General features: G+C 35.1%; 4 protein-coding genes across 5 annotated transcripts; 2 read left to right on the forward strand and 2 right to left on the reverse strand.

Moving 5' to 3' along the window:
* Positions 1-1,122: 1,122 nt before the first annotated feature.
* Positions 1,123-13,046, forward strand: LOC21389511 (transportin-1). The gene is made up of 29 exons (XM_010088533.2): positions 1,123-1,714; positions 2,687-2,974; positions 3,685-3,774; positions 3,865-3,942; positions 4,039-4,119; positions 4,630-4,680; positions 5,238-5,323; positions 5,403-5,469; positions 5,564-5,620; positions 5,713-5,742; positions 5,866-5,925; positions 6,117-6,230; positions 6,409-6,522; positions 7,386-7,484; positions 7,592-7,717; positions 7,825-7,899; positions 8,134-8,205; positions 8,383-8,493; positions 9,689-9,772; positions 10,130-10,237; positions 10,546-10,647; positions 10,934-10,996; positions 11,074-11,148; positions 11,460-11,528; positions 11,623-11,747; positions 11,835-11,886; positions 11,973-12,041; positions 12,127-12,186; positions 12,359-13,046. Exons 1-29 carry the CDS (start codon positions 1,529-1,531, stop codon positions 12,440-12,442), a joined length of 2,676 nt encoding a protein of 891 aa, XP_010086835.1. The 5' UTR covers positions 1,123-1,528; the 3' UTR covers positions 12,443-13,046.
* A 919-nt stretch (positions 13,047-13,965) lies between these two features.
* On the reverse strand, positions 13,966-15,676 carry LOC21389512. 2 transcript variants are annotated; one of them, XM_010088534.2, is made up of 6 exons: positions 15,578-15,676; positions 15,345-15,406; positions 15,148-15,257; positions 14,886-15,040; positions 14,578-14,659; positions 13,966-14,420 (listed from the first exon to the last, which is right to left on the reverse strand). In XM_010088534.2, exons 2-6 carry the CDS (start codon positions 15,379-15,381, stop codon positions 14,307-14,309), a joined length of 498 nt encoding a protein of 165 aa, XP_010086836.1. In that variant the 5' UTR covers positions 15,382-15,406; positions 15,578-15,676; the 3' UTR covers positions 13,966-14,306. The 2 variants fall into 2 exon arrangements, with proteins under 2 accessions (XP_010086836.1, XP_024033125.1); XM_024177357.1 differs by having other exon boundaries at positions 15,345-15,436.
* A 1,128-nt stretch (positions 15,677-16,804) lies between these two features.
* Positions 16,805-21,673, reverse strand: LOC21389513 (serine/threonine protein phosphatase 2A 57 kDa regulatory subunit B' alpha isoform). Its single transcript, XM_010088535.2, has 3 exons — positions 21,456-21,673; positions 17,837-18,770; positions 16,805-17,152 (listed from the first exon to the last, which is right to left on the reverse strand). Exons 1-3 carry the CDS (start codon positions 21,581-21,583, stop codon positions 16,805-16,807), a joined length of 1,410 nt encoding a protein of 469 aa, XP_010086837.2. The 5' UTR covers positions 21,584-21,673.
* LOC21389514 lies at positions 20,735-21,516 on the forward strand. The gene has a single exon (XM_010088536.2). The coding sequence runs from the start codon at positions 20,946-20,948 to the stop codon at positions 21,495-21,497; it is 552 nt and encodes a 183-aa protein (XP_010086838.1). The 5' UTR covers positions 20,735-20,945; the 3' UTR covers positions 21,498-21,516.
* Positions 21,674-22,179: the final 506 nt, after the last annotated feature.

Genomic DNA, 22,179 nt, shown 5'->3' on the forward strand with positions numbered 1-22,179 from the left:
TTTGAGTGAATATATAGAGGATACTTAACAAATGTGTCCTTATTAATAATCGGTGGTAGATTAAGTCATGCCCTTAGCTAAAAGAGTCCAGGGACATAAAATACACAATCAATCTTTCTTCAATTAGCAAACAAATAATTGATAGTGTATGCAAATAATTGCACAATATAACAGACGGCGATTTTTTTTAATTATTTATTGTTTATGAGAGTGAAATTCATTCGACAACTTAAAAGCCTCCTCATGTACAAAAGAAACAATAAAATGAGAAAAAAAAAAACAAAAACTAGCAAAGAAGTGGATGATTACATTTCCGTTACGGTTTTCCATAAGCAGAGGAAGAGAAAAGGCATAAACAGATATGGACAACTACATTTCCATTACAGGTTTCCCATAACGGGAGGAGTAGCAAACAACTTTGAGCGAGGGAGATAAGTTGGTTAATGTCATCAACTCTGATTTTTCATGTTGAAGTGGATGCAATTTTTTTATTTTTTATTTTTTAAGCTGAGTGAAATTCATTCAATAACTTAGAAGTCTCTTCATGTACAAAAGAACTAATACAATGAGAAAAAAAAAAAAACTTAAGAAGTGGCCGACTATATTTTCATTACATTTTCATTACGTGTTTTTCATAACGAGATGAAGAGAAAAGACATGACTAACTAAAAGTGGACGATTATATTTTCATTATAAATTTTTCATAACGAGATAAAAAGAAAAGACATAACTAATTAAGAAGTGGACGACTACATTTCCGGATTTCCTATAACAAGAGCAGTAACAAACGGATTCGAGTGAGGGAGATTAGTTTGTTAATGTCATCAAAATTTTTTTTTCCCAAAATAATCCGAGGCAAATATACCAAGTTATTGTGTTGCTTTTTTTTCATAGCTATTTGCACAAAATTGCAAGTCCAAAAACACTTTTGATGAAATTCGCTCTTAAAATACATATAAAAAAAGACTCTATCTCTCATAGTTGACACAAACGTGAAGAAAAACCAAAAATTATACCCCTATAAAAGAAAAAAAGAAAATGTAGAAAATAGTTGGAATCATTTGGTCCCATAGAGCATCCCAGTAGAAGCACTTTGGCAACAGCTCAAAACATCACCCCCACGGCACCACCCCAGCCCACGAAATAGAAAATCCCAAAAATCTCTCCCAAGTTTTTATCTTGCCAAGTGCAAACTGCAAACAAATTTCGTCTTTTATTTTTCTTTCTTTTGTTTATTTTATTTTTTAATTTATTTTGCTGGTGTTTTTCTTACCTTTTATTTATTCGTTTAAATATTTAACTAGGGAGAGATCGCCTTATTCGCCTCTCCTCCGCCCACCAAAAGTCCAAAACCTCTCTCTCTCTCTCTTTCTTTTTCTCTCTCCCTGGGTTTCTCGCTCCTGCAAAAACCCTGTCAAAACCTTCGAATCCCATAACCTCCAATCAAAGAAGAAGGTTATAGATACACATATATACATACATAGATACATATATACTTATAGCAAAAAAAGGGAATCTTTTGGTAGCTATGGCGGCGAGTGCCCAGTGGCAGCCCAAGGAAGAAGGATTCAATGAGATCTGCGGGCTTTTGGAGCAGCAGATTTCCCACTCCTCTTCTTCCGCTGACAAGTCTCAGATATGGCAGCAGCTTCAGCACTACTCTCAGTTCCCCGATTTCAACAACTATCTCGCTTTCATTCTCGCTCGCGCCGAGGTACTCCGATTCTCTCTACTTGTAGTGTCGGAGAAAAAGACTGTTTATATTGTAATTTCGATTCCTGTTCGATGTTGTTTATGCCTATTGGGAAGTTTTGAATTCTTATGGAGTTTCTTGGTTGGGGAAATTAGGTTTATTTCGATCATTTTGTTTCTCGAGAAATCTGAGGCTTATTAGTGGCGTTGAAATGATCCTATTTCTGGATTAATTGAAGCTTTTGGTGGTTGGGGATATGGGGAATTTACTACAGATTGTGGTCTCGTTACTTGGAATTTGCCTGTGGTTGGTTTTTTTGGGTTAGTGGAAAGTTTAGATTGTTTTTTGTGTGATCCACTTTTGAGAAGAAGCTTAGGCTGATGAAATTGATTTTAGTTTACTCTGTCTTGGAGCTTTTAAAATGTCACAAATAGTGTCGTTGACACACATTATTGTTTGTCCACAAGTTCTTTTCTTGTCATATGCCTATAGATAGTATTTATATCAACATGAGTTTGGTTCTAATTGGAGGTCCATTAACCTGATGCCTGATTGAATTTGTGTGGTTCCGGGCATATTTTATCTATAATCCAATCTATAATCCTATTATATTGACCTTAAGAAATTTAAAAAGTTGGGGCCACTGCAATTTGTATATTTATTTGTAATTAAGTCCCATCAGATGCCCCATTTCTTGATGCTATTCCCGTTCAAATGTTTCATTGAAAAGAGTGAATCTCTACAAGTAGTTTATTAGGTCAATATTTGGCAGCCGTTTATGTGGTTAGAAATTTGACTTGCTAGTATAAATTTTTTTGCCGACTGCTGAAATCCAGAGACTTTGCTTAAATCCATATTTCAGCGTCTAAGTAGTTAAGTTTGAGTGAATAAAGTAGTTAAGATATCATGAATCCTTTCTCTGTTGTCAAATATAGATTTAACACTGTATTCACTGTTTAGTAACATTTTGTTTGATATTTGTGGTTTAAATAGAATAAATCAGTGGAGGTTCGACAAGCTGCAGGCCTGCTGTTGAAAAATAACCTTCGGACTGCATATAAATCAATGGTTCCTGCATACCAGCAATACATAAAGTCAGAGTTATTGCCTTGCTTAGGAGCAGCAGATAGGCACATTAGGTCTACAGCCGGCACGATTATAAGCGTTGTTGTTCAACTAGGAGGAATTTCAGGATGGCCCGAGTTGTTGCAAGCTCTTGTGAGTTGCTTAGACAGCAATGATCTAAATCACATGGAAGGTGCTATGGATGCTTTATCCAAGGTAATACTTTTTGTGGAAAGCACGTGTTTAAGCATTCAGTAAAATGATCAACCATTATAAGTTATAACACATAAGTAGTACATAAGCTATGGGCGGGTCATGATGCTACGGAAGTGACGAAACATTTGGTTGTAATACCTAACTAACTGTTATAGAATCCTAATGTGGTACAGAATCAGACTTGAAGCTTTCTTTGGTTTTTGAATATAATGGAAGCCTTCACGTAGAATCCGGGACCTGTAAATAATTTCACCTTTTCATTTGGACTACATACTATGATTCCTTGATCTTGAACTAAAGTGCATTCTAGTAGCTATAGGATTATATTTTCATAGGCTAATACCTTTGGTTTCGGCCTAAGGCCATTCATTTCCTCCATTTGTAGGAGTCCCCAAATGTTAAGAAAAGCACCATTCATAAGCGAAATTATAGAATCTAGTGTAGTAGTGTAAGGGCGTTTATGCCATTTATGCTTCATTGAGATGTAGCATTTTTTTGTTGTTGCTTTATTCTTCTTTTTTTTAATTTAATTAATTAATTTATTTAATAATAAACAGAACCTTTATTGATGGTATTTAAATCAATACAAGGTAGGAGAGGATGAGGTATCCCCAAAAAATAGATATTGAAGCAACATTGTGTTCTAGCGCATCTTCATTTCAAAACACTGATCAGACCATTGAACGCATATATAATGTGGTGTAATGCAGATTTGTGAGGATGTTCCTCAAGTGCTTGATTCAGATGTACCTGGGTTAGCTGAACGCCCCATCGACGTATTCCTTCCTAGATTATTTCAGGTGATGATCATTATTTTCTTCTGCCGAAAGACAGTTCTTGTATATGCATGTTGTCTTGTCAAGTTTTATTACACACTTTTCTTTATGCAGTTTTTTCAGTCACCACATTCCACATTACGGAAGCTTTCTTTGGGTTCTGTAAATCAGTACATTATGTTGATGCCAGCGGTAAGTATGTTACCAAAGATTACACCCAACACCGATCTCCATTGCTTTATTCATTTCTTTGGGGTGTTCTGAATATTGTAAACAAATTTCTTGCAGGCTTTATATATGTCCATGGATAAATATCTTCAAGGTTTGTTTATCCTTGCAAATGACTCTTCCTCAGAAGTGCGGAAATTGGTTAGTTTCGTTATTATTATTTTTTAATGTATATGAGTTTTTGTCTTGCAGTAAATAATAACTAATTTGCCTATTTTTGTCTGAAATTTTGCATTTTGGTTCAAATCATAAAACAAGCTAGATTTGGTTGTATATGAAATAATTTATTTGCTAGATTTTGTTGGAAACTAGTAGTAGGTCCAAACACATTGGTCGCTATAAAATGCCTTCGACCAACGTAAATTTTGTCTTCCTCGGATGGCTTTTTGTATTTCATTTTTCTTTTAGGATTTTGTCAGTTTGAAAGGACAATGTTACAAGAATGGAAACTTAGGAATGTTAATACATGTCTCATATTACCCATAGGTGGAAACCAGCGTTTTTCTTTTTATTAATTTGTTTATGTGTGTTGTCCACCTTGGATTTTTTACTAGTTTTTCCAATTATTGGTGGAGAAGGGAATACTTCAACTTCATGTTTTATAAGCTTGTGTACACTCTAATCTATCTTTTTTTTGTATGTCCTAAACAGGTTTGCTCAGCATTTGTTCAGCTAATTGAAGTCCGCCCATCTTTCTTGGAGGTGGGAAGTTTTTTCTGTATCTCTAGTCTTGTACATGATCTTTATCTATGTTTGTGGGCGTCCTATTATGCATCATTCTGTGATATAGGTCATATCTGCGAGTCTGTTATATATCCTTTTAATTCAACTGATTCATTTATTTATTGTGCCTTGAATGTTTTCACTGTAGGTCATATGTCTGAATCTGTTTTTTTTTTTTTTTTTCATTTGTTATCTTAATATTTCTCTTGAAAGCTTAAGCTAAGGAGGTGGGCTAACAGTAGTATCAATATTTTAACACTCGCCCTCTACGTGGGCTGGACAATGGTCAATCGTATAGGCAAATATCAATTTCACAGACATATTCCTGAAACATATTAGAGGCCTAACACATGATGGTAATTTACTTAGAGTGCAATTAAAATGGTTTGAACAATGGACCTCTTGCTATGATACCATGTTTTCTTACTATTTCTTCAAAAACTTAAGCTACTGGGAGGTGAGTTGGCATTAGTTTTAATGTTTAATATTATCTTTCTTCTGCTGTTGATGAGGTGATTTTCTGATCTATACTGCAGCCACATCTGAAGAATGTGATTGAGTATATGTTGCGAGTGAACAAGGACGCCGATGATGAAGTCGCTCTTGAAGCTTGTGAATTCTGGTAATACTGTAACTTTTAGACTACAGATATATTATGCTAATGTTTACAAATAGCTCAAATTCAGGAGCTTTCTTATCAGGTCTGCATACTGTGATGCTCAGTTACCACCAGAGAACTTAAGAGAGTTCTTGCCGCGGCTAATTCCGGTATAGCATGTGCTTTGGTGATATTTATATTTCATTCTTTACTCGCGAGCTCAAATTGCTTTTAATTCTAATATAATCTTAATAACTCCTGTAGGTTTTACTGTCAAACATGGGCTATGCTGATGATGATGAGTCGCTTATTGATGCTGAGGTTAACTTTACTGATTCTACTTTTGCTTTTGTGATTACAAGTTGGAAGCTGTTTTTGCTTATAAATTTAGTTACATTCATTCATTATCGCAGGAGGATGAATCTGTCCCAGATCGCGATCAGGTTCGTTTCTTTAAATACTTTTTGGCTAGAATTAATTGGAATTCACTTGACTTTTGCTTTCTAAAGTGCAATCTTCATATATTAAGTTTCCTGATCCTCCACTGCCTGTACTTTGCACTGCAGGATATCAAACCTCGTTTTCATTCATCACGGCTTCATGGATCAGATAATGTTGAAGATGACGTATGTTTGGACATCATCTTCCCCACATTGCTTGTTTAAATTTATGGCTCATCATTCTGTCCCAATAATGTCATGCAATCACGTTCTGCTTTGTTTTTCAGATAATTTTTTGAAGATGAGTTCATTTGAGTAAAATCTCTACTGATATTCTATTTCCTGTTAATATTCTACCGACTCTTGGTCAATGACAGGACGATGATATTGTTAATGTATGGAATCTACGCAAATGCAGTGCAGCAGCTCTTGACGTTATCTCAAATGTGTTCGCGGATGAGATTCTTCCAACGTTGATGCCTTTATTTCAGGTAACAGATTCATTCCATATAAAAGCAAATTTGATGAGTAAGATATACTGTCCTTTCCTAATCTCACTTTATCTCCTTTTATGATTTGTCAAGTTTTGAATTAGAGTCGGATCAATAATCAAATGGAGCCGGTTATAGAGCAGTACTTAATGTGTTTTGACCTTTCAAATTTCTGCAGACCAACCTGTCTGCTAGCGGTGATGAAGCTTGGAAGGAAAGAGAAGCTGCTGTTTTGGCTCTTGGTGCCGTAGCTGAGGGTTGCATTAATGGTCTTTATCCACATTTGTCTGAGGTAATATTTTTTCTTGTCTCAATTTTGATTGACTAAGCCGTGAAGCATAGATTATAAGGTCCAAGATGAAGCCTTTTTATGGGATAGAGTCTAGTATGGGCTTCCCTTTCGGTTCACACTTCACTCTACTATGGAGTTCCAAAACTGTATTATGAATTTATAATTGGGAATGAGGTCCAAGATGAAGCCTTTTTATGGGATGGAGTCCGGTATGGGCTTCCCTTTTGGTTTGCACTTCACTCTACTATGGAGTTCTAGAACTTAGTTAACTGTATTATGAATTTATAATTGGGAGAGTACTATTAAAATATTTCCTTCTAGCTGGAGTTTTGGTCCTCTCTTCTTTGTTGTTCCGTGTTCTCCTTCCCTTTTAAGCTTGGAAGCAACTGATATCATTATGAAGTATGATTCTTTCCTGTTTTAAATATGTTTTCCGTATTCACCAATTTGGTCAGTGAAGCCTTTCAATGCTTTGGTTCATTGACATGCTTTCTTTCTTGGCTTGTTGCTCATCTTTTCCCCGTTTTTTTTTATTTTTTTTATTTTTTTCTATAATGGAAATATGTATTTTGAGATTTAGCCTCTAACCTTATTAACTTTGGTATTGATTGGGTTGAACTATTGCATATCCATTTCCTCTTGGTAATGCATTATATTTACTACATTGCAGTAATTTCTTTCCTCTTCTTCTTCTAGAAAAAGCTCAAGTTAATAGCTATTATCTACTTTGAAAAGCTGATGATTTAGTTTTCATGCTTTTGTGGGCAGAACATAAAAAATATTTACGCTGTATACTTCTTTTGGTTATTTTGCTTATTTGAAATGCCTAACGATTGACATGAGCTTTTTTTGACGTTCCACAGATTATTTCATTTCTAATCCCCTTATTAGATGATAAGTTTCCTCTCATTCGGAGTATTTCTTGCTGGACAATTTCTCGTTTCAGTAAGTTCATTGTTCAGGTACAATTACCTGTGTTTCCATTTTCTTGTTCATTCATTAGACTTTTTTATTCATTCTTATGGTGATGATCGACTTGTAGTTGAAAACAATCTTTCTTGTCTCTCAGGGTGTTGGGCATCAACAAGGTTATGAGCAATTTGACAGTGTTCTCATGGGCCTGTTAAGAAGAATATTGGATACCAACAAGCGGGTTCAAGAGGCCGCTTGTTCTGCCTTTGCTACACTTGAAGAGGTTCTTCCTATAAATGAAGTTCAATTCTTTCATGAAATGCTGTTCTATTATTTAATTTATGGGATAAGAGAGTTTTTAGATCTAAATTAGTCTTTATTAATTTGCAGGAGGCTGCAGAAGAGTTGGCACCAAGATTAGAGATAATTTTGCAGCACCTCATGTGTGCTTTTGGAAAATATCAGGTTTTTTCTTTGCCTTGTCCATTTTCTTGAATTTTATATCGTTATTGACCAGATGCAGTGCAACACTGGTTATTAACCCATCATATATGTTTTCATTGTTTTGCACTGTTTCCTCTTTTCTCTTTTAGACTTTTAGTAAGATTTCTGCTTCATATGCAAGAGATGGATGTCACCTTCTTTTATGCATATTATATCACTCTGGCACTGTTCTCATAACATTATCTGTAATTTCAGAGGCGGAACCTCAGAATTGTATATGATGCTATTGGAACTCTGGCCGATGCTGTTGGTGAAGAGCTAAATCAGGTATCTTTAATATGCCAAAGATTACTACCCCAATAGTTTCCTCTGGCCCTACTTTCCTCTTCAGTATAGTTAAATTGTTCACCGCAAAGCTACAAACTTTATTGTTTTTTTTTTTTTTTAATGCTGCATTTCTGACAACTACATATCTCTTCCAATTGACTTCGTGATGCTTTTCAGCCTGCTTATCTTGATATTTTGATGCCACCATTGATCGCAAAGTGGCAACAACTTTCAAATGCAGACAAAGATCTATTCCCACTGCTTGAGTGCTTTACGTCTATATCACAGGTATATGTTACTCTCACTGGAATAATCTCTTTAATTATGATCAATTATGACTTGAATTATGGTTATGTGTATCGAGTTATTTTATTGTTTCACTGTTTATTCTTTCCATGGGTATCGAGTTATTTGTGTGCGCGGTTTTGGGTTTCTTTGAACCGAAAAACTAAATCAAAATTTTACATGGTTAATGAAATATTAATTTTTCACTCCTTAATTAATAAACCATCTATTTTCAGAATGAATCTAACTCAATAATGGTATGTAAGCATTTCAAAAGGACAAAGTAATAAAAAAATAAGTTTTGAGGGAAAAGCAGTATCTGAAATAAAAGTTCAAAATGTGTCACCAGTCTAAATCTTTTTTTTTTTTTTCTTTTTCTTTTTATGGATCTATTTGTTTCTTTTACTAGTTTAATCTCTCATAAAACCCTAACTCGTTATGCTTTACTCATGTTACATTTGGTCTAAAAATAGTAAATTTATTATCAAAGACTATTTGTGAAAATAACCCTTTTTCTTGTTAAATTTCCAAGATTTTTCTTGTATTCTTTCTTTTTTATTCATTATCTATGTTATAAAAACGTCAATTGCAATTTAATACGTGCAAATAACCCTTAAGGTAGACTATTCTATTCACCCTTCGTCGTCAACTGCGCACCTTTTGGTGCTTTGCTCCTCATTTTTTTTTCTTACTTTCACTTTGCCCCCTCTCATTTTTTTTCATCTTTTTCGTTTCTTTCTAACTCCATTCTTCATCTTTATTTTGTTTCTTTCTATTTTAACTTCTCTCATTCTTTTTAACTTAATCTGTCCATGAATATGTCTTATGAGTGGGGTTTTGCCTGCCTTTCTTTTCGCTTTCACTTTTTTTTCTTTCTTTTTGGCACCATTTGTCTACCATAGTCACTTGTACTAATATTCTCTCTCTCAGATTTCTTGAACCTCAAATCTAAACTTTCTTATCAGAATAATCTCCTTGTTTGTGCTTTATTTTATTTTATTTTGTTTTGTTTTCTTGTAATTTAAAATGTTTCATCAATTTAATCATATAAGCTTTTCACTTAGACTACTATTTATATACTCTTTTTAAATTTCTTAGTTAGCTTTTTTTCTGTATTTTGTGACGTGAATCATATGTAGCTAAATTAGTAATAATAAATAAAACTCATAGATGAACTGAAACAACGTGTTAATTTCAGGCATTGGGTACTGGATTCTCTTCATTTGCGGAGCCTGTATTTCAGAGATGCATAAACATCATTCAGACCCAACAATTGGCAAAGGTTTAGTGAAGATCTTGTCACCTTTTTAATTAAGTACTCAATCAATTTACTTCACTTATAGTCGTGTGAAGGTTTTATACCTAGGGTGCTATTATTTTATATATGCCAGTTCTACTCTGTACTATGTATTCTTTCTAATTCACATGTGCACTTCTCAACTGTTGATATCCGACCAATTCTCATTTTCGTATTGCATAAAGCTTTTCCAAACTTCTGATTTTCTACTGTTGAGTGTACAGCATGTTTCTTTATGCCTTCATTCAGTCAATTTTTGTGAGATGTTTGAATTGTCTGAATATATTAACCGTTGGCACAACTTGCTATTTCTTTAAAGTATGCTTTGGACTTCTGTTGCAGGTTGATCCTGTTTCTGCTGGGGCCCAGTATGACAAAGAGTTTATTGTATGCTCGCTTGATCTGCTCTCCGGACTTGCAGAAGGTCTTGGAAGTGGGATAGAGAGTTTGGTATTCTCGTTTCTCCATAATTACTTAAAACTATATTCTTTTTACTAAATGCCCTCTGGCGTAGATGCTCTTTAATGGGGAAATGATGCAAATATGGATCCCTTTTATGTTTCTAGCATCGTATTTTGCATTATTCACTATGACTTTGTGTGTTCCTTTAATGGTATTTGTGCTATTGGAACTTTTACTCATCCAGTTTTCACTTTTTTATGTACACGTAATAGAAGTGGTGTATATCATTATGTGTGACCTTGAACTTAAATCTGTAGTTTGTATATTTATGCACTGTGCATGTTTTTTATCTTCAGGTTTCAAAAAGTAATTTGGTAGACCTGCTTTTGCAATCTTGCATAGATGATGCTTCTGATATCAGACAAAGTGCCTTTGCACTACTTGGCGATCTTGCTAGAGTAAGTGGAAGACAAATAGCATATTCACCTAATGATCAAACAAATTTCATGAATAGGTTTCTTTCCCATCCTTTGACAGACTAATAAGGTAGTTCATTAGGTGATAAATATTACCTAATAAATTTTACCAAATAAATTTCCTTAAGAAACAATTTAGTGTTGGAGCTGTGCCCTGTGTCTGAGTCACAAAGCCGATGACTCTTACTAGATACTTTTTCAGGTGTCATGTAGTTTGTCATCTTTCTCATCTTCTCATATTGTTCCATGTTCTTTATGATCTGTTTAGGTTTGTCCTGTTCATTTGCGACCTCGTTTACCTGAATTTCTTGACGTTGCAGCAAAGCAATTGGTATGTGAAATTCAATGCATGATTTTTAGTAGCGACTTTATAGTCCCTTCTTTTTTATTTGACATGTTTATGTACAGAACACTCTTAAGCTTAAGGAAACTGTCTCGGTTGCAAATAATGCATGCTGGGCAATTGGAGAACTAGCGGTAAAGGTACGTACTATGTAATTTGCGTCTGATATTTACATTGTATGGCTTCAAATAGGAAAAATCTTTTTGGATTTACGTGTCGTTATCACTGCAAGGGTCTTGGCCCATTTATATTACAGAAATCGTAAGTACCCCTGATAAGGGTTTTTCAGTATATAAAGTTTGTCATATGGTTCTTGGACTTTGCCCTGTTATACTAGGTGTGCGTCACATTAGTTTGGTTTCTCATGTTTCTAAACTAGAATTATAGAAAATTTTCCTTCTGCTAGAAGAGTTCCGTAATGTAATTATCACCGATGTAACTTTATTTTCAGGTTCGTCAAGAAATTTCTCCAGTTGTTATGACAGTCATTTCACGCTTGGTCCCCATTCTCCATGCAGAGGTGATTGCTTCATAGTTCGTATGTTTTTTTTCATATAACAATGTGTATTGTGGATGATGCATCATTCTTAAGTGCATCTGTTAATGCTGTTCAGGGGCTCAATAAATCACTTATCGAAAATAGTGCTATCACTCTTGGGAGGCTTGCATGGGTTTGTCCAGAGCTTGTGTCTCCACATATGGAGCATTTCATGCAAGCATGGTGCACTGCTTTGTCTATGTAAGTTTTTATGATGTCAATATTAACTTCTTATATGTGCACACGCATGCGCGCACATAATTTCTCACAAAAAATTAATTGTGGCAGGATACGTGATGACATTGAAAAAGAGGATGCATTCCGAGGTCTATGTGCGATGGTATGTGTCTGCATTCTTAAGAAATTGTTATTATTTTTGGACCAATATGATCGTAATATCTCTACTTTGGGGTCTATAATGTTCAGGTTAGAGCAAATCCATCCGGAGCATTAAGTTCAATGGTTTCTATGTGCCAAGCTATTGCAAGTTGGCATGTAAGTATGACAACCTTTGTCCTTGTATCTTGCGTGTGCTGTGTTTTCTAGATAAAGCTCAAGTCTTGACTGAATATGTCCACAGGAAATAAGGAGTGAGGAGCTCCATAATGAAGTTTGCCAGGTGTTACATGGGTATAAGCTGGTTAGTTTGTCCTTTCAGAGAATATTTTGAGACGTTTTTTAATTTGTTTAAGATTCTTGTCACTCTCACTCACTAGTAGAGGAAAAACATAAAACATATGTACATGACCCCTGAACCATTTGAAAAGAATTGGATGATATTTATCGTTGCCTTTCCAATATGTATGTTGCAGATGCTTGTGAATGGAGCATGGGAGCAGTGTATGTCTGCTTTGGATCCCCCAGTAAAGGAGAGGCTATCAAAATATCAAGTTTAACCCGTTCTCATAACGTGCTCTCTCTGCTGGCTCTCTGTGCTCACCAGAGCTGTTTGTCCGGATCAACTTTGTTGATCGTTTTTGTGATTGTCCAGTAACACTGTGGTCATGATTCTTTTGAGCAAAGATCAAATATTGGTCCCCAATACGTCGGAGGAAACTTAGCCGTTGAAATAATCGAAGCTTGAATTCATTTACACCTCTTCAAATGTTACCATGGGTTCATCCAGTACTTGAGAAAAGTGAAGCTACTCAGGGTTGGGAATGGCTGGTGTACAGGGGTGGTGTGGCTTTCCAAGCTTTGAGGGTGTTTTTGTTCTTGGAGTCTTGTTTTGAAGGCAAAGAAACAGTCAAGTCAGTCATTGGAGTCATCATTTTTTATAATATAGATGTCTCATTCAAATGTGGGAATCATCATCATTTTTCATTTAGGTTTGAAATTTTTCATAAATTAGCAATTTTTAGTGGATAGGGTTGTCTTTTTTCTAGAGATTTTGTATAAGGGTTTTTTGAATTGCGGATTCCAATTTTCTAATGTTTCATATACAGTCCAATTTTAAGGAAGTGTAGCCTTTATTTTTAAGAATGGCAATCAGTGATTCTTGCTGCATTAAGCGGGCGTGGGAGTGAGAACAATAAAATACTTTGTAACCTTACTGTTTGATCTATTGGTTGAAAATTGCATCTTGTTTTAATACAAGTTAGTAAACCTTTCCCTTTTTTTTTCCCCTATTTTCTTTTTCGCTTAACTGTAATTTTTCTATTTAAACTTCCCTACTTTCTATATGATTTGTGCTCCATTTTGATTAGTGCAAACTGTGAAGTTTTATGCATATTTAACTAGTAAATTGTACTGTTGCCCCCTGGACCATTTGGATTTTACATAATGGACCTTAAACTTTTAATTTTGACAAATTGCATCTTAAATTTTAAAATCAGTTGTAATTAAAGTAATTGATGACATTATCAAATTGACAATTTGAGATACAAAAATTTACACGTGATATGGTTTGAAAAATAATTATCTTTGCTTTTCATGTGATTAAATTGTCAATTTGATAACATTCAACAGTTGTTGAACATTAATTGCAACTAATTTTAAGATATATTCATTTCATGACTCAAGTAATATTATTATAATATTTCTCATAAAAAATTCAAATTTAACTTTATTACTAGTTTTTTTTTTCACATATAACTCAAGTCATGTAAAAAAGTAAACCCTTAAAAGTTAAAAGTGCAGTTTGTCAACATTAAAAGTTCAGGATACATCATGCAAAAATTGAAAAATTCAACTCATATTTAACTAGGTTTTTGCGACAAACTTTTCTGTTTCTTCAGAAGTGCGGGTGCCGCAGTCAGGTCTTCGATTGTTCCCATAAGATTTCTTTAGGCCACCTTCTGGGGAGCAATTACAGTTTCTGGCTTCACCCCACCCCCCCATCTGAACAGGAGAGAACAGAAATCTTGTTTCAAATTTAATGCTGCTATGAGGGTTTAGGATCTCTAAGAAAAAGAAAAGGTGGATTAATTACAATCACATTCGGGAAATTTCCAAATGCTTGGGTTAGAACACTTGTATGCATCTTCGCCATAACTAGCATCATAAGAAGAGAAAGACCTCAACAATTTCACATTGTTTTTCACTCTTTTAAATAACACAAAATTCCTGTCCTTTGCTTGAATCCTGCTTTTGTCCTGTAGCCGTCCAAGTCAGTAACACTAACACAACAAACAGTTTATTTAAACTCTTCAGACTATGCAGTGCTTCTCAATCACCATTGCTACTAAATTAAAGAGACGGCCATTGCTGCAAAGCTTCCACAATGCCCGAGTTGGAACATACGTCTATCTGTGAAGTCGGTTACAGCATTCTCCGTAGAAGTATAGCCAACAGATAGCTAAGGGCAGAGTCGATCGATGAAAGTGCCACAATCAGCAGCGCTACAAGAACAAGAGTCAGAGTAGCTGTCCTCAGCTGCATCAAAATGAATAGGGAAACAAATAAGCATTTATCCATTCAACATGAAATATGTAGCACATTTCTCAATTCTTAGTATTTGTTTCACAAAATTAAAAACTCAAAAAATCAACGCCTTTCTAACTGTGTTAGTGTACACAGTTGTGACGCGTACCGTGCTAGAGAAGCCAGGCCATTCTATGTACTTGAGCTGACTAGGCTGCTCAACCAGAAAAGCCAACAGAGATCTTATCCCCCTATGTATTAGTACAATTCAAACACCAGCAACTGTAAATCAGTGTGCTTATCTCAACTTTTCCAAACAAATTAACAAATTCATATCATTCTTAAGCAATTCCACCAACTGGGTTTTCTATATATATATATATATATATATATATATTTTTTTTTTTTTGTTCCTCATCTCTTGGGCCTATTAAAGTGTCTAAGCATTGAGGATAACAGTGCAAGAAGACAGAATACCAGATGAATTCTTTAACAAGAGTTAGAGGAAAAGGTTCCTGAGGCAAGTCATCATCAAAGGTGGACTGATAAGAATCCCTTCCCATGCGAACAACATAATTAGTACCAAATCCAGAAGAACAAGATTTTCGGATACTGCCTCTGCCTCTTAAAATCTGACACAAAGAAAAAAAATATATTCGAACGATTGAGTATTGTGTGGAGATGATAAATTAGAAAGAAAAAGAAAAAAAATCACCCTTTGAAATGAAAGTAAGCTTACCCTTCTAGATGATACTACTACTTTGACGCCATTGAAATTACTGAATTTTCTGCCATTGTATTTCCGATTCTGGAATGGTAGTCTTGACTGATTGAATATAGGAATCAAACCTGTGCAAACCGTTAAACGGAGTTAATAACAACTAATACGAGAAAAAAATTCAGAGAGAGAGAGAGAGAGAGAAGGCGATTAAAAACCTGAAGAAATTGCCGAGAACTGAGAATGGACGACCATCTTTGATTAAAGGACTGAGCTTTATCTACAGAGAAGAACGAAAAAGCTTAAACCCCTAAGAAGAAGGATTACAAAATTAAAAAAAAGAAAAAAAAAAACCGAGAAGGAGGAGAAGGGAATCGGTTAGTAAAATCTAGCTACATAATAATATCGAAAAGGTTTAAACATAAGCTGATCACTCGCTAGTTTCTCTTACCAGATTATTAAACGAACAAATCGCCTCGTCCTACGGGAAGAAGAAGAACAGCTCTTCTGATTCTGTTCCGCTACGGAGACGGAGAAGGATACAGCTCACGAAAAGACACCCAACAGCGTCTTCTACAGCGACAAAAGGTAAATAACAGGGATAAAAGGGGCAAATATGACTTTTCATCCCCGCAAAAACTATGGGCTATTTTTTTTGTGGTAATTCTAAAAAAAAATTTGCTCAATTTATCCTTGACGAGTCTCGACTTTTTCCTTTTTTCTTTAGTATGCTTTGTTAATTTATTTAATTAAAAAAATATTAATCAAGTGTATGAAATAAAAATGAAAACTCATATATTTTTAAAAGGTATTTGGCAAAATTTCTCAAATTAAAGGCTTTTATTGTAGATTAGAATATGAGTGGATTATTTATTGGTAAATAAAATTATTTACTTCAAATATTTATTAGTAATTTAATTATTTATATTTTGTAAATATATTCTTTATTTTAATCGTCTATTTACTTAAAATACCGTTTTAAATTATGTTGAATGACATAATTTTTTTTTAAGTGAGTTGTATGCTATTGCTATAGAACTTCGGCATTATTCAGTTTTTAGAAGAGCGAGCCTAATATTGAATTTAATTCGGTTATAACTTATTCCCCTAAATAAAAATAATAATAAAAGAAATTTGTCCCTATTGTGTCTATAAATATCTCTTTTGCGCAATTCAAAACGACTCCAACCAACCCATAAAGTTGCATAATCCTTAAGTTCTAACGACCGTAAATAGTGGCCGGCAACAAGTTAGTTGATTGACCTTGTTTTTCTTGATCTTCATAGAAAAAAAATCAACCCTTGAGCAACTTCAGGACAAAAAATTATTATCAAAAAAACAAAAAAGAAAAAAAAATCAAAGACAAAAGGCTTTTTTCTTCTTGTAATATGACATTTTATTTTGTCGTTACATTCTTTATTACCTTATCAAAAGAACAATCGGAACGCCATGATCGTTGGTAACTTATGTCTCTTGCGACTAGTGGCTAATCATTCTTATATACCATATAATACAATACGTGCATCATATACACACTTACACCTATACATGTATCACGTATATATACATACATAGATACATATGGTGGCTTGTGGCATTTGGTGCTTTGTTGGTTTCACATGAGGGATAACTATATTTTGTTGCCAAAAATTGGTTGCTAAAACAAGCATTGTTCCTATCAGTGAGACACAAAAATATAAGGTGGTTGTTTTTGTTGTACGAAGCGATGGTTCTTGGCCGCTGCCATTTCTATTCTGTCCCATTTCTCCTTCCTCTTGATCTCAGCTTGGCGAGCCGTGGATTCTCGGCGTTTAATCTCTTCAAGGCATTTGGAGTACAAAATTTGATCCATTTCTATAAACATCACCTTCACGTTTTCGGTCAGTTGGCGAACGCTCTTGCTCCAGTGCCACTTGAGGTTCCTCTCCATTCCCTCCACTACAATTGGAAACACTTCTTCCATTGCCATTGATGCCATTTTCACAAAGTGTTCGTTGTTCCAAACATAGAGGGCCCTCTCAGCTACCTACAATCCAAGACAATACAGCCATTATTATTATCTGCTATTTTAAGAGTTATAGGAGAGACTAATTGAGAAAGGGGGGAAAAATAAGGAAAAGAAAAAAAGAAGGGTGTTTTAGAAGTATTGGCTTTTTGGGCAATAAGTTTAAAAGCAGTTAGTTTGCTAAGAAGTGCAAGACCATTGAGCTATGTGAACTTTCTATTCGGACAACCTATAAAAAATATTTAGTAGGTTTTATCAAGTAGTGTTTCCCTTAGTCACCTCTAGGAGGACTTCAAATGAACTTGGGGAAGGGTTTTGTAGGTGATTTTGTAATAATTTCCCGACTCTAATTCGATTGTTAAGCTGACATGTCTATTGTTTACTATCAGATTACAAAACTTATTTTTCTCTCATTTTTTTAGTTAAATAAAAAAGGGATACTCCAAGTAACACAACAGAAGACCTCAAAACAGAAAAAAAGAATACAGCTTTAACATAATAGAAATGGGATAATTCTTTGGTAGGTATGAAAAATACCCGATGGTAGAATATAGTTTTTGACGGTCAACTTTATCAAGTTCTATTAAGTTATCATTTTTTTCAATCTGATATGATTCTTATGTAATTTGACGTTGAAAAATATGTTATACCAGTAGGTTGTTTTTCCGTAGCTTTTGGGACAATGTAATTGTTAAAAGAGTTTACCTGAGCGTTCCAACTATTGAAGCACCTTGTAATCTGAGTACACAAAGGCAGGGCTAACTTCCTATACTGATCAGTGTCTATAATTTCCACAAGCTCCTCCAATTCCCCAATAAGCAAAACCTCCTTTTGGCAATTGGTGACAGGCCAATACTTCAAAATCCCTCTCACAACAACCCCACCAAGCACAGGCTCCTTGTGCACAAACTGAGACACACAATACGCCAACTGCCTGTGGTAACCCTGCATTCCCTTGGTCTTGTGTAGAGGAATAAGCACTCTCATGAGGAACAACTTGTGCTCCTCTTTTAGTGGCACAGTGAAGCCATTTATTATGCTTCCCCATATCTCGAGCAACTCCCTGACCCCGCTATGCCTTTCGGTCTCAAAAACGTAGTTCAAGAACACGTCGTTCATCGCCTTCCTCATGAAGGATCGGTGGAGGGTGAAGCGGGAATATATCCGGTGGTAGACGTTCTTCAAGCTCTCTAGCTCTCGGGGGTCCTCCGATTGGAAAAGCGAGAGGAGGCTCACAAGGAAGGGGTGATCAATGTAAGGACCAAGTTTTCTCGTGTCGGTGTTTATGACTAGTCTCAAGAGGATTTCGTAGACTAGTTGAAGATGTGACCACATTCTTGAGAGCTTTGAAATGGGGTTTTCTTCATTGTCAGGGAATAAGTCCAAGTCCGCGGTGATCGATGAGGAAGGTTTGGAAGGAGGAGGAAGTGGACGGAAAATATTCGCGGAAATCATCGCCATTAGAGGTGATATAACTTGATCATGAAGAGGCTTTTTTGAGGCTTTTATGATGGACAAGAGGTCAATAAGGTTCTGGCGTTTGAGCTCTTGTTGAGAAGGCGATTCGGATGGATCGGTGCATGTGAAGATGATTATGCAGTGAGAGATTAGAGAGAGGATTTTCTCGTTCTCTGAAACGGAATCACGAGCAAAGAGGGACTCGAGTGTAGGATTTTTTCTTGATGAGCCTCTTTGGTTGTTGGTTTGAGCGGCTTCCATTTTTGGTGCTAATAATTTCTCTAGGTGTTGAAACAAAGAGCTTTGTGATGTTTCTTTTTATACATGTTTATTATTTACTTGGTTGGGTTGTGAAGAAAAAGGCCAAATGGGACAGCGATGCTATATAGACTAGAAGCGTTGTAATGTCCGGTTCAACTAGGAGAATAGAGAGAAGTTTATCCCTAAAAAAAAATTCAAGAGATTATTATTATTATTTTGTTCTTGCTTCTCTAATGGGTGAGTGCCACGTGGACTTCTTGATTGTTGTTATTGTGAGTTGGTTGGTAGATTACAGCTTATGGGTTGTGGCAACTAGTAATTAGGGAATATGACAAACATAACACTAAGCCAAGTTTATTTATTTAGCCTGCATGTGCCTCACCAACCAATCAATCCCAACACACTATCGACTGTTAATGTTAGTAGCCTAGAAAATGGCACATAAAATTAATATGTGAAATAAATTTTTTCTCTGTCCTTACGTCAACATACACAACAATAGTCATATAAAAAAGCGTTTGCTATACGTTTGGAATGGCTGGACAAATTTGAGATGGGGCCTCAATTATGCATATATATATATATATATGAGACAAAAAGAATTTTCAAGCAACAACATGAGGAAAATATATTGTCCCCAATGTGAATCCGGTGTAGTGACCAAACGACCAATGGCTTGCACTCAATTTTGAATGTTTTGCAATGGTCCTTCCATTTGCATCGTTTTGTCAAGACTCAGAGCCATTGGCTGCCAAAATCTCGGAGTAATGTTAGGACCTCCGTGACATTTATAAAAGAACTAACACCTCATTTTTTTCACTCATTTTAATTAAACATTTGAGTTAAAAAATAAACTTATGTGAAAAAAATATTATATTAAAAAAATTAAATTTAAATTTTTATGAAAAAAAATATTATTAAAAAAATTTAAATTATAATTCGAACTAGTATAAGGAATAATCATGCAATACTCTCCCATCTGACTGTTAGCAAAACATAATTAGCTTCTTTCTTTCTCTCTCTTTAAAAAAAAAAGGCGCTTGCTTTGAATAAGTCAACCTTTATATATTCCTTGATGTCGAGATCTTTGACCTTTCGGTGTGGGATTATAGTAAATTCTTTAACTTTATCTCGCCACTAACCGTACTTCTTCCTTATTTTTTCTTTTAATGTTATTTCCTATCAAGGCATGGTGTTATATCACAACCAAACTAAAACTAGTAGTTTAATCAATCGTAATATGAAATAATTAGTAATTGAGGATTCACTTCATAACACTAAAATTTATATGATTCTATATATTGTCAAATGGCAAACGAAGAAAATGAGTTAGACAAAGTCTAAATTCATTTAAAAATATATATATACTTGATAAAAATTACTTGCAACATAAGTAAATTATATCCTCAATAACTATAATCATCTTATATTACTCATTCGGGTGCAAGCCCTTATTTTGTTATTTATAAACTGATGGTTCCTTTTAGGCAATCCGTCTGATGACTTTCAAATTTAACTTTCATTTAAAAAAGGAAATGCAAGTCAAATAAATTTTTTTTAATGCCGTACAGTGCATAATAAGACATGTTTATTATTAGACAGCAAAGCCATCCTTCAAAAAAGAGAAGTCTAAACCAATACAGCTAAATGCCATTGCCTTATATGTACATGATTATCAAATCAAAACCACAATATTACAAAATTGAATTATTATATCCGTATCATTTATAATTATAAATAATAAATTCTATAAATATGATCAGAAATAAACAACTAAAATCTTTTTTTTTCCGCGTGTTTCATTTCACTGCAAAATTCTCATATCATTTTGATGGACATTATTCCAAAATAATTTATTTATATATATAAGATAATAGTGCCAAAATAAAAATTTCTGATAAATAAATATACGTAAAAAAAAAATTCCTCCCTTTGTTTACAATTTACAAACACTCAAGAAACTAATTTCTACATCCATTATAAATAAAAAAATCCATTTTTGCTCTTCCTCTTTGTCTCTCTCTTTCTCCGAGAAAATCTCCCATGTTCGTCCTTCAGAGAAAATCAAGGAAATTAGCTTCTCAAATCCACTTCCATGGAAGCCGCCGTATTTAAGGATCGGAGCAAGGATTTTCCGCTGCCGAAATCCGATTCTCAGTCTCCGAGGCCTTCGTCTCAGAACGGATTCCACTCGGCGCGAATTCAGATTCCAGACATCGAAATGATGATCGAGCAGTCCGCCTCCTCCTCCACCGAGTACACGAGCTTGAAGGACCTTCTGCAGGCGGCGGGGACGGCGATGTCGCCAACGCCGTCGTCGAGCTGGCACGAGATTCCGATCAGGAATCCGTTGGTGAAGCACGCGGCCATGGCGTATCTCCAGCCGATGTCCACTCCGACGACGTCGTTCGGCGACAGAGGAGGATTCCTCGGGAGGCTCAAGGAGACGTGCTTGTGCGGTTGCGGCGGCGAGTATGGCTGCTTCGGGTGGCTCTGCGACGTCGTTTCGCGGATGGTGAAGGAGGTGTTTGGGGAATTGGTATTGGATAGAAGAAAAATAAGAGATAGTGCGGAGGAGGAGGAGGAGGAGGAGGAGGAGGAAGATTATGATGATGAGGAAGACGAAGACGACGAGAAAGTTGACTGAGAGAAGGATAGACGAGGGGCATTTTTGGAAGTTCGGGTTTTGACTGGTTGATAGCACTTCTCTGTAAATAGAAGATTCTCTCTCATGAATTTTTTGAGATGATTGGATGATTTGTAAATAAAAATGGGCAACTGTATTTTGATTTGATTGGAGTAAATAAACAGTGATCACATTATTGCTGGACTCGAGTTAGAAATTTCAATCTGAATGGTAAAAAAACGGAATCTCAATTTATTTTAAATTTCTTTATAGAAAAAAGGCTATTATAAATTTGACCACTGAAATTATAAATAGAAATATAACCACTTGCAGAAAACTTATTTTGGTAGAAAAATTGTAAATTTTAAGTGTCGGAGTGGATTTATAAACATCAATCCTACCGGAGGTTTATCTGCAGAGAGGGCACTCCAACAGTCTAAACATGTAACCAATCTTTGAGAGGAAAAATAGCAAAGTATTAATAAGGTGGTAAAAGGATGAATTAAATGCCGAGACAAATGTTCTATTTTCAGGCTAATGATTTAACTAAAAAGATTCCTCATGCCGTTTTTTATTTGTCTAGAGTTCTAGGAAAATATTCAAGAATTTTCTCAGTTCAGAAAATATCTCGATATTTCTCAATCACCTTTTTATAATTATCAACACATGTTGTACTACAAGTGAACGAGCTTGACCTCTTGAC

Source organism: Morus notabilis, unplaced genomic scaffold (assembly GCF_000414095.1).
Source record: "Morus notabilis unplaced genomic scaffold, ASM41409v2 Scaffold2025, whole genome shotgun sequence".
Classification (NCBI taxonomy): Eukaryota; Viridiplantae; Streptophyta; class Magnoliopsida; order Rosales; family Moraceae; genus Morus; species Morus notabilis.

Bases quoted from the DNA above. Each gene is read 5' to 3' on its own strand.
- LOC21389511 (XM_010088533.2), top strand. From the start codon at position 1,529: ATGGCGGCGAGTGCCCAGTGGCAGCCCAAGGAAGAAGGATTCAATGAG. The intron at 11,529-11,622 runs GTGATTGCTTCA...AATGCTGTTCAG, and splicing joins TCCCCATTCTCCATGCAGAG to GGGCTCAATAAATCACTTAT. The intron at 12,042-12,126 runs GTAAGTATGACA...ATATGTCCACAG, and splicing joins AAGCTATTGCAAGTTGGCAT to GAAATAAGGAGTGAGGAGCT.
- LOC21389512 (XM_010088534.2), bottom strand. From the start codon at position 15,381: ATGGTCGTCCATTCTCAGTTCTCGGCAATTTCTTCAG. The intron at 14,660-14,885 runs GTATTCTGTCTT...ACTAATACATAG, and splicing joins CTTGTTAAAGAATTCATCTG to GGGGATAAGATCTCTGTTGG. The intron at 14,421-14,577 runs GTACGCGTCACA...ATTTTGATGCAG, and splicing joins GGCCTGGCTTCTCTAGCACG to CTGAGGACAGCTACTCTGAC.
- LOC21389514 (XM_010088536.2), top strand. From the start codon at position 20,946: ATGGAAGCCGCCGTATTTAAGGATCGGAGCAAGGATTTTCCGCTGCCG.
- LOC21389513 (XM_010088535.2), bottom strand. From the start codon at position 21,583: ATGAGAGAGAATCTTCTATTTACAGAGAAGTGCTATCAACCAGTCAAA. The intron at 18,771-21,455 runs ATCTTCCTCCTC...TGCTCGTGATTC, and splicing joins TCGTCTTCCTCATCATCATA to CGTTTCAGAGAACGAGAAAA. The intron at 17,153-17,836 runs GTAAACTCTTTT...CTTGGATTGTAG, and splicing joins TCAATAGTTGGAACGCTCAG to GTAGCTGAGAGGGCCCTCTA.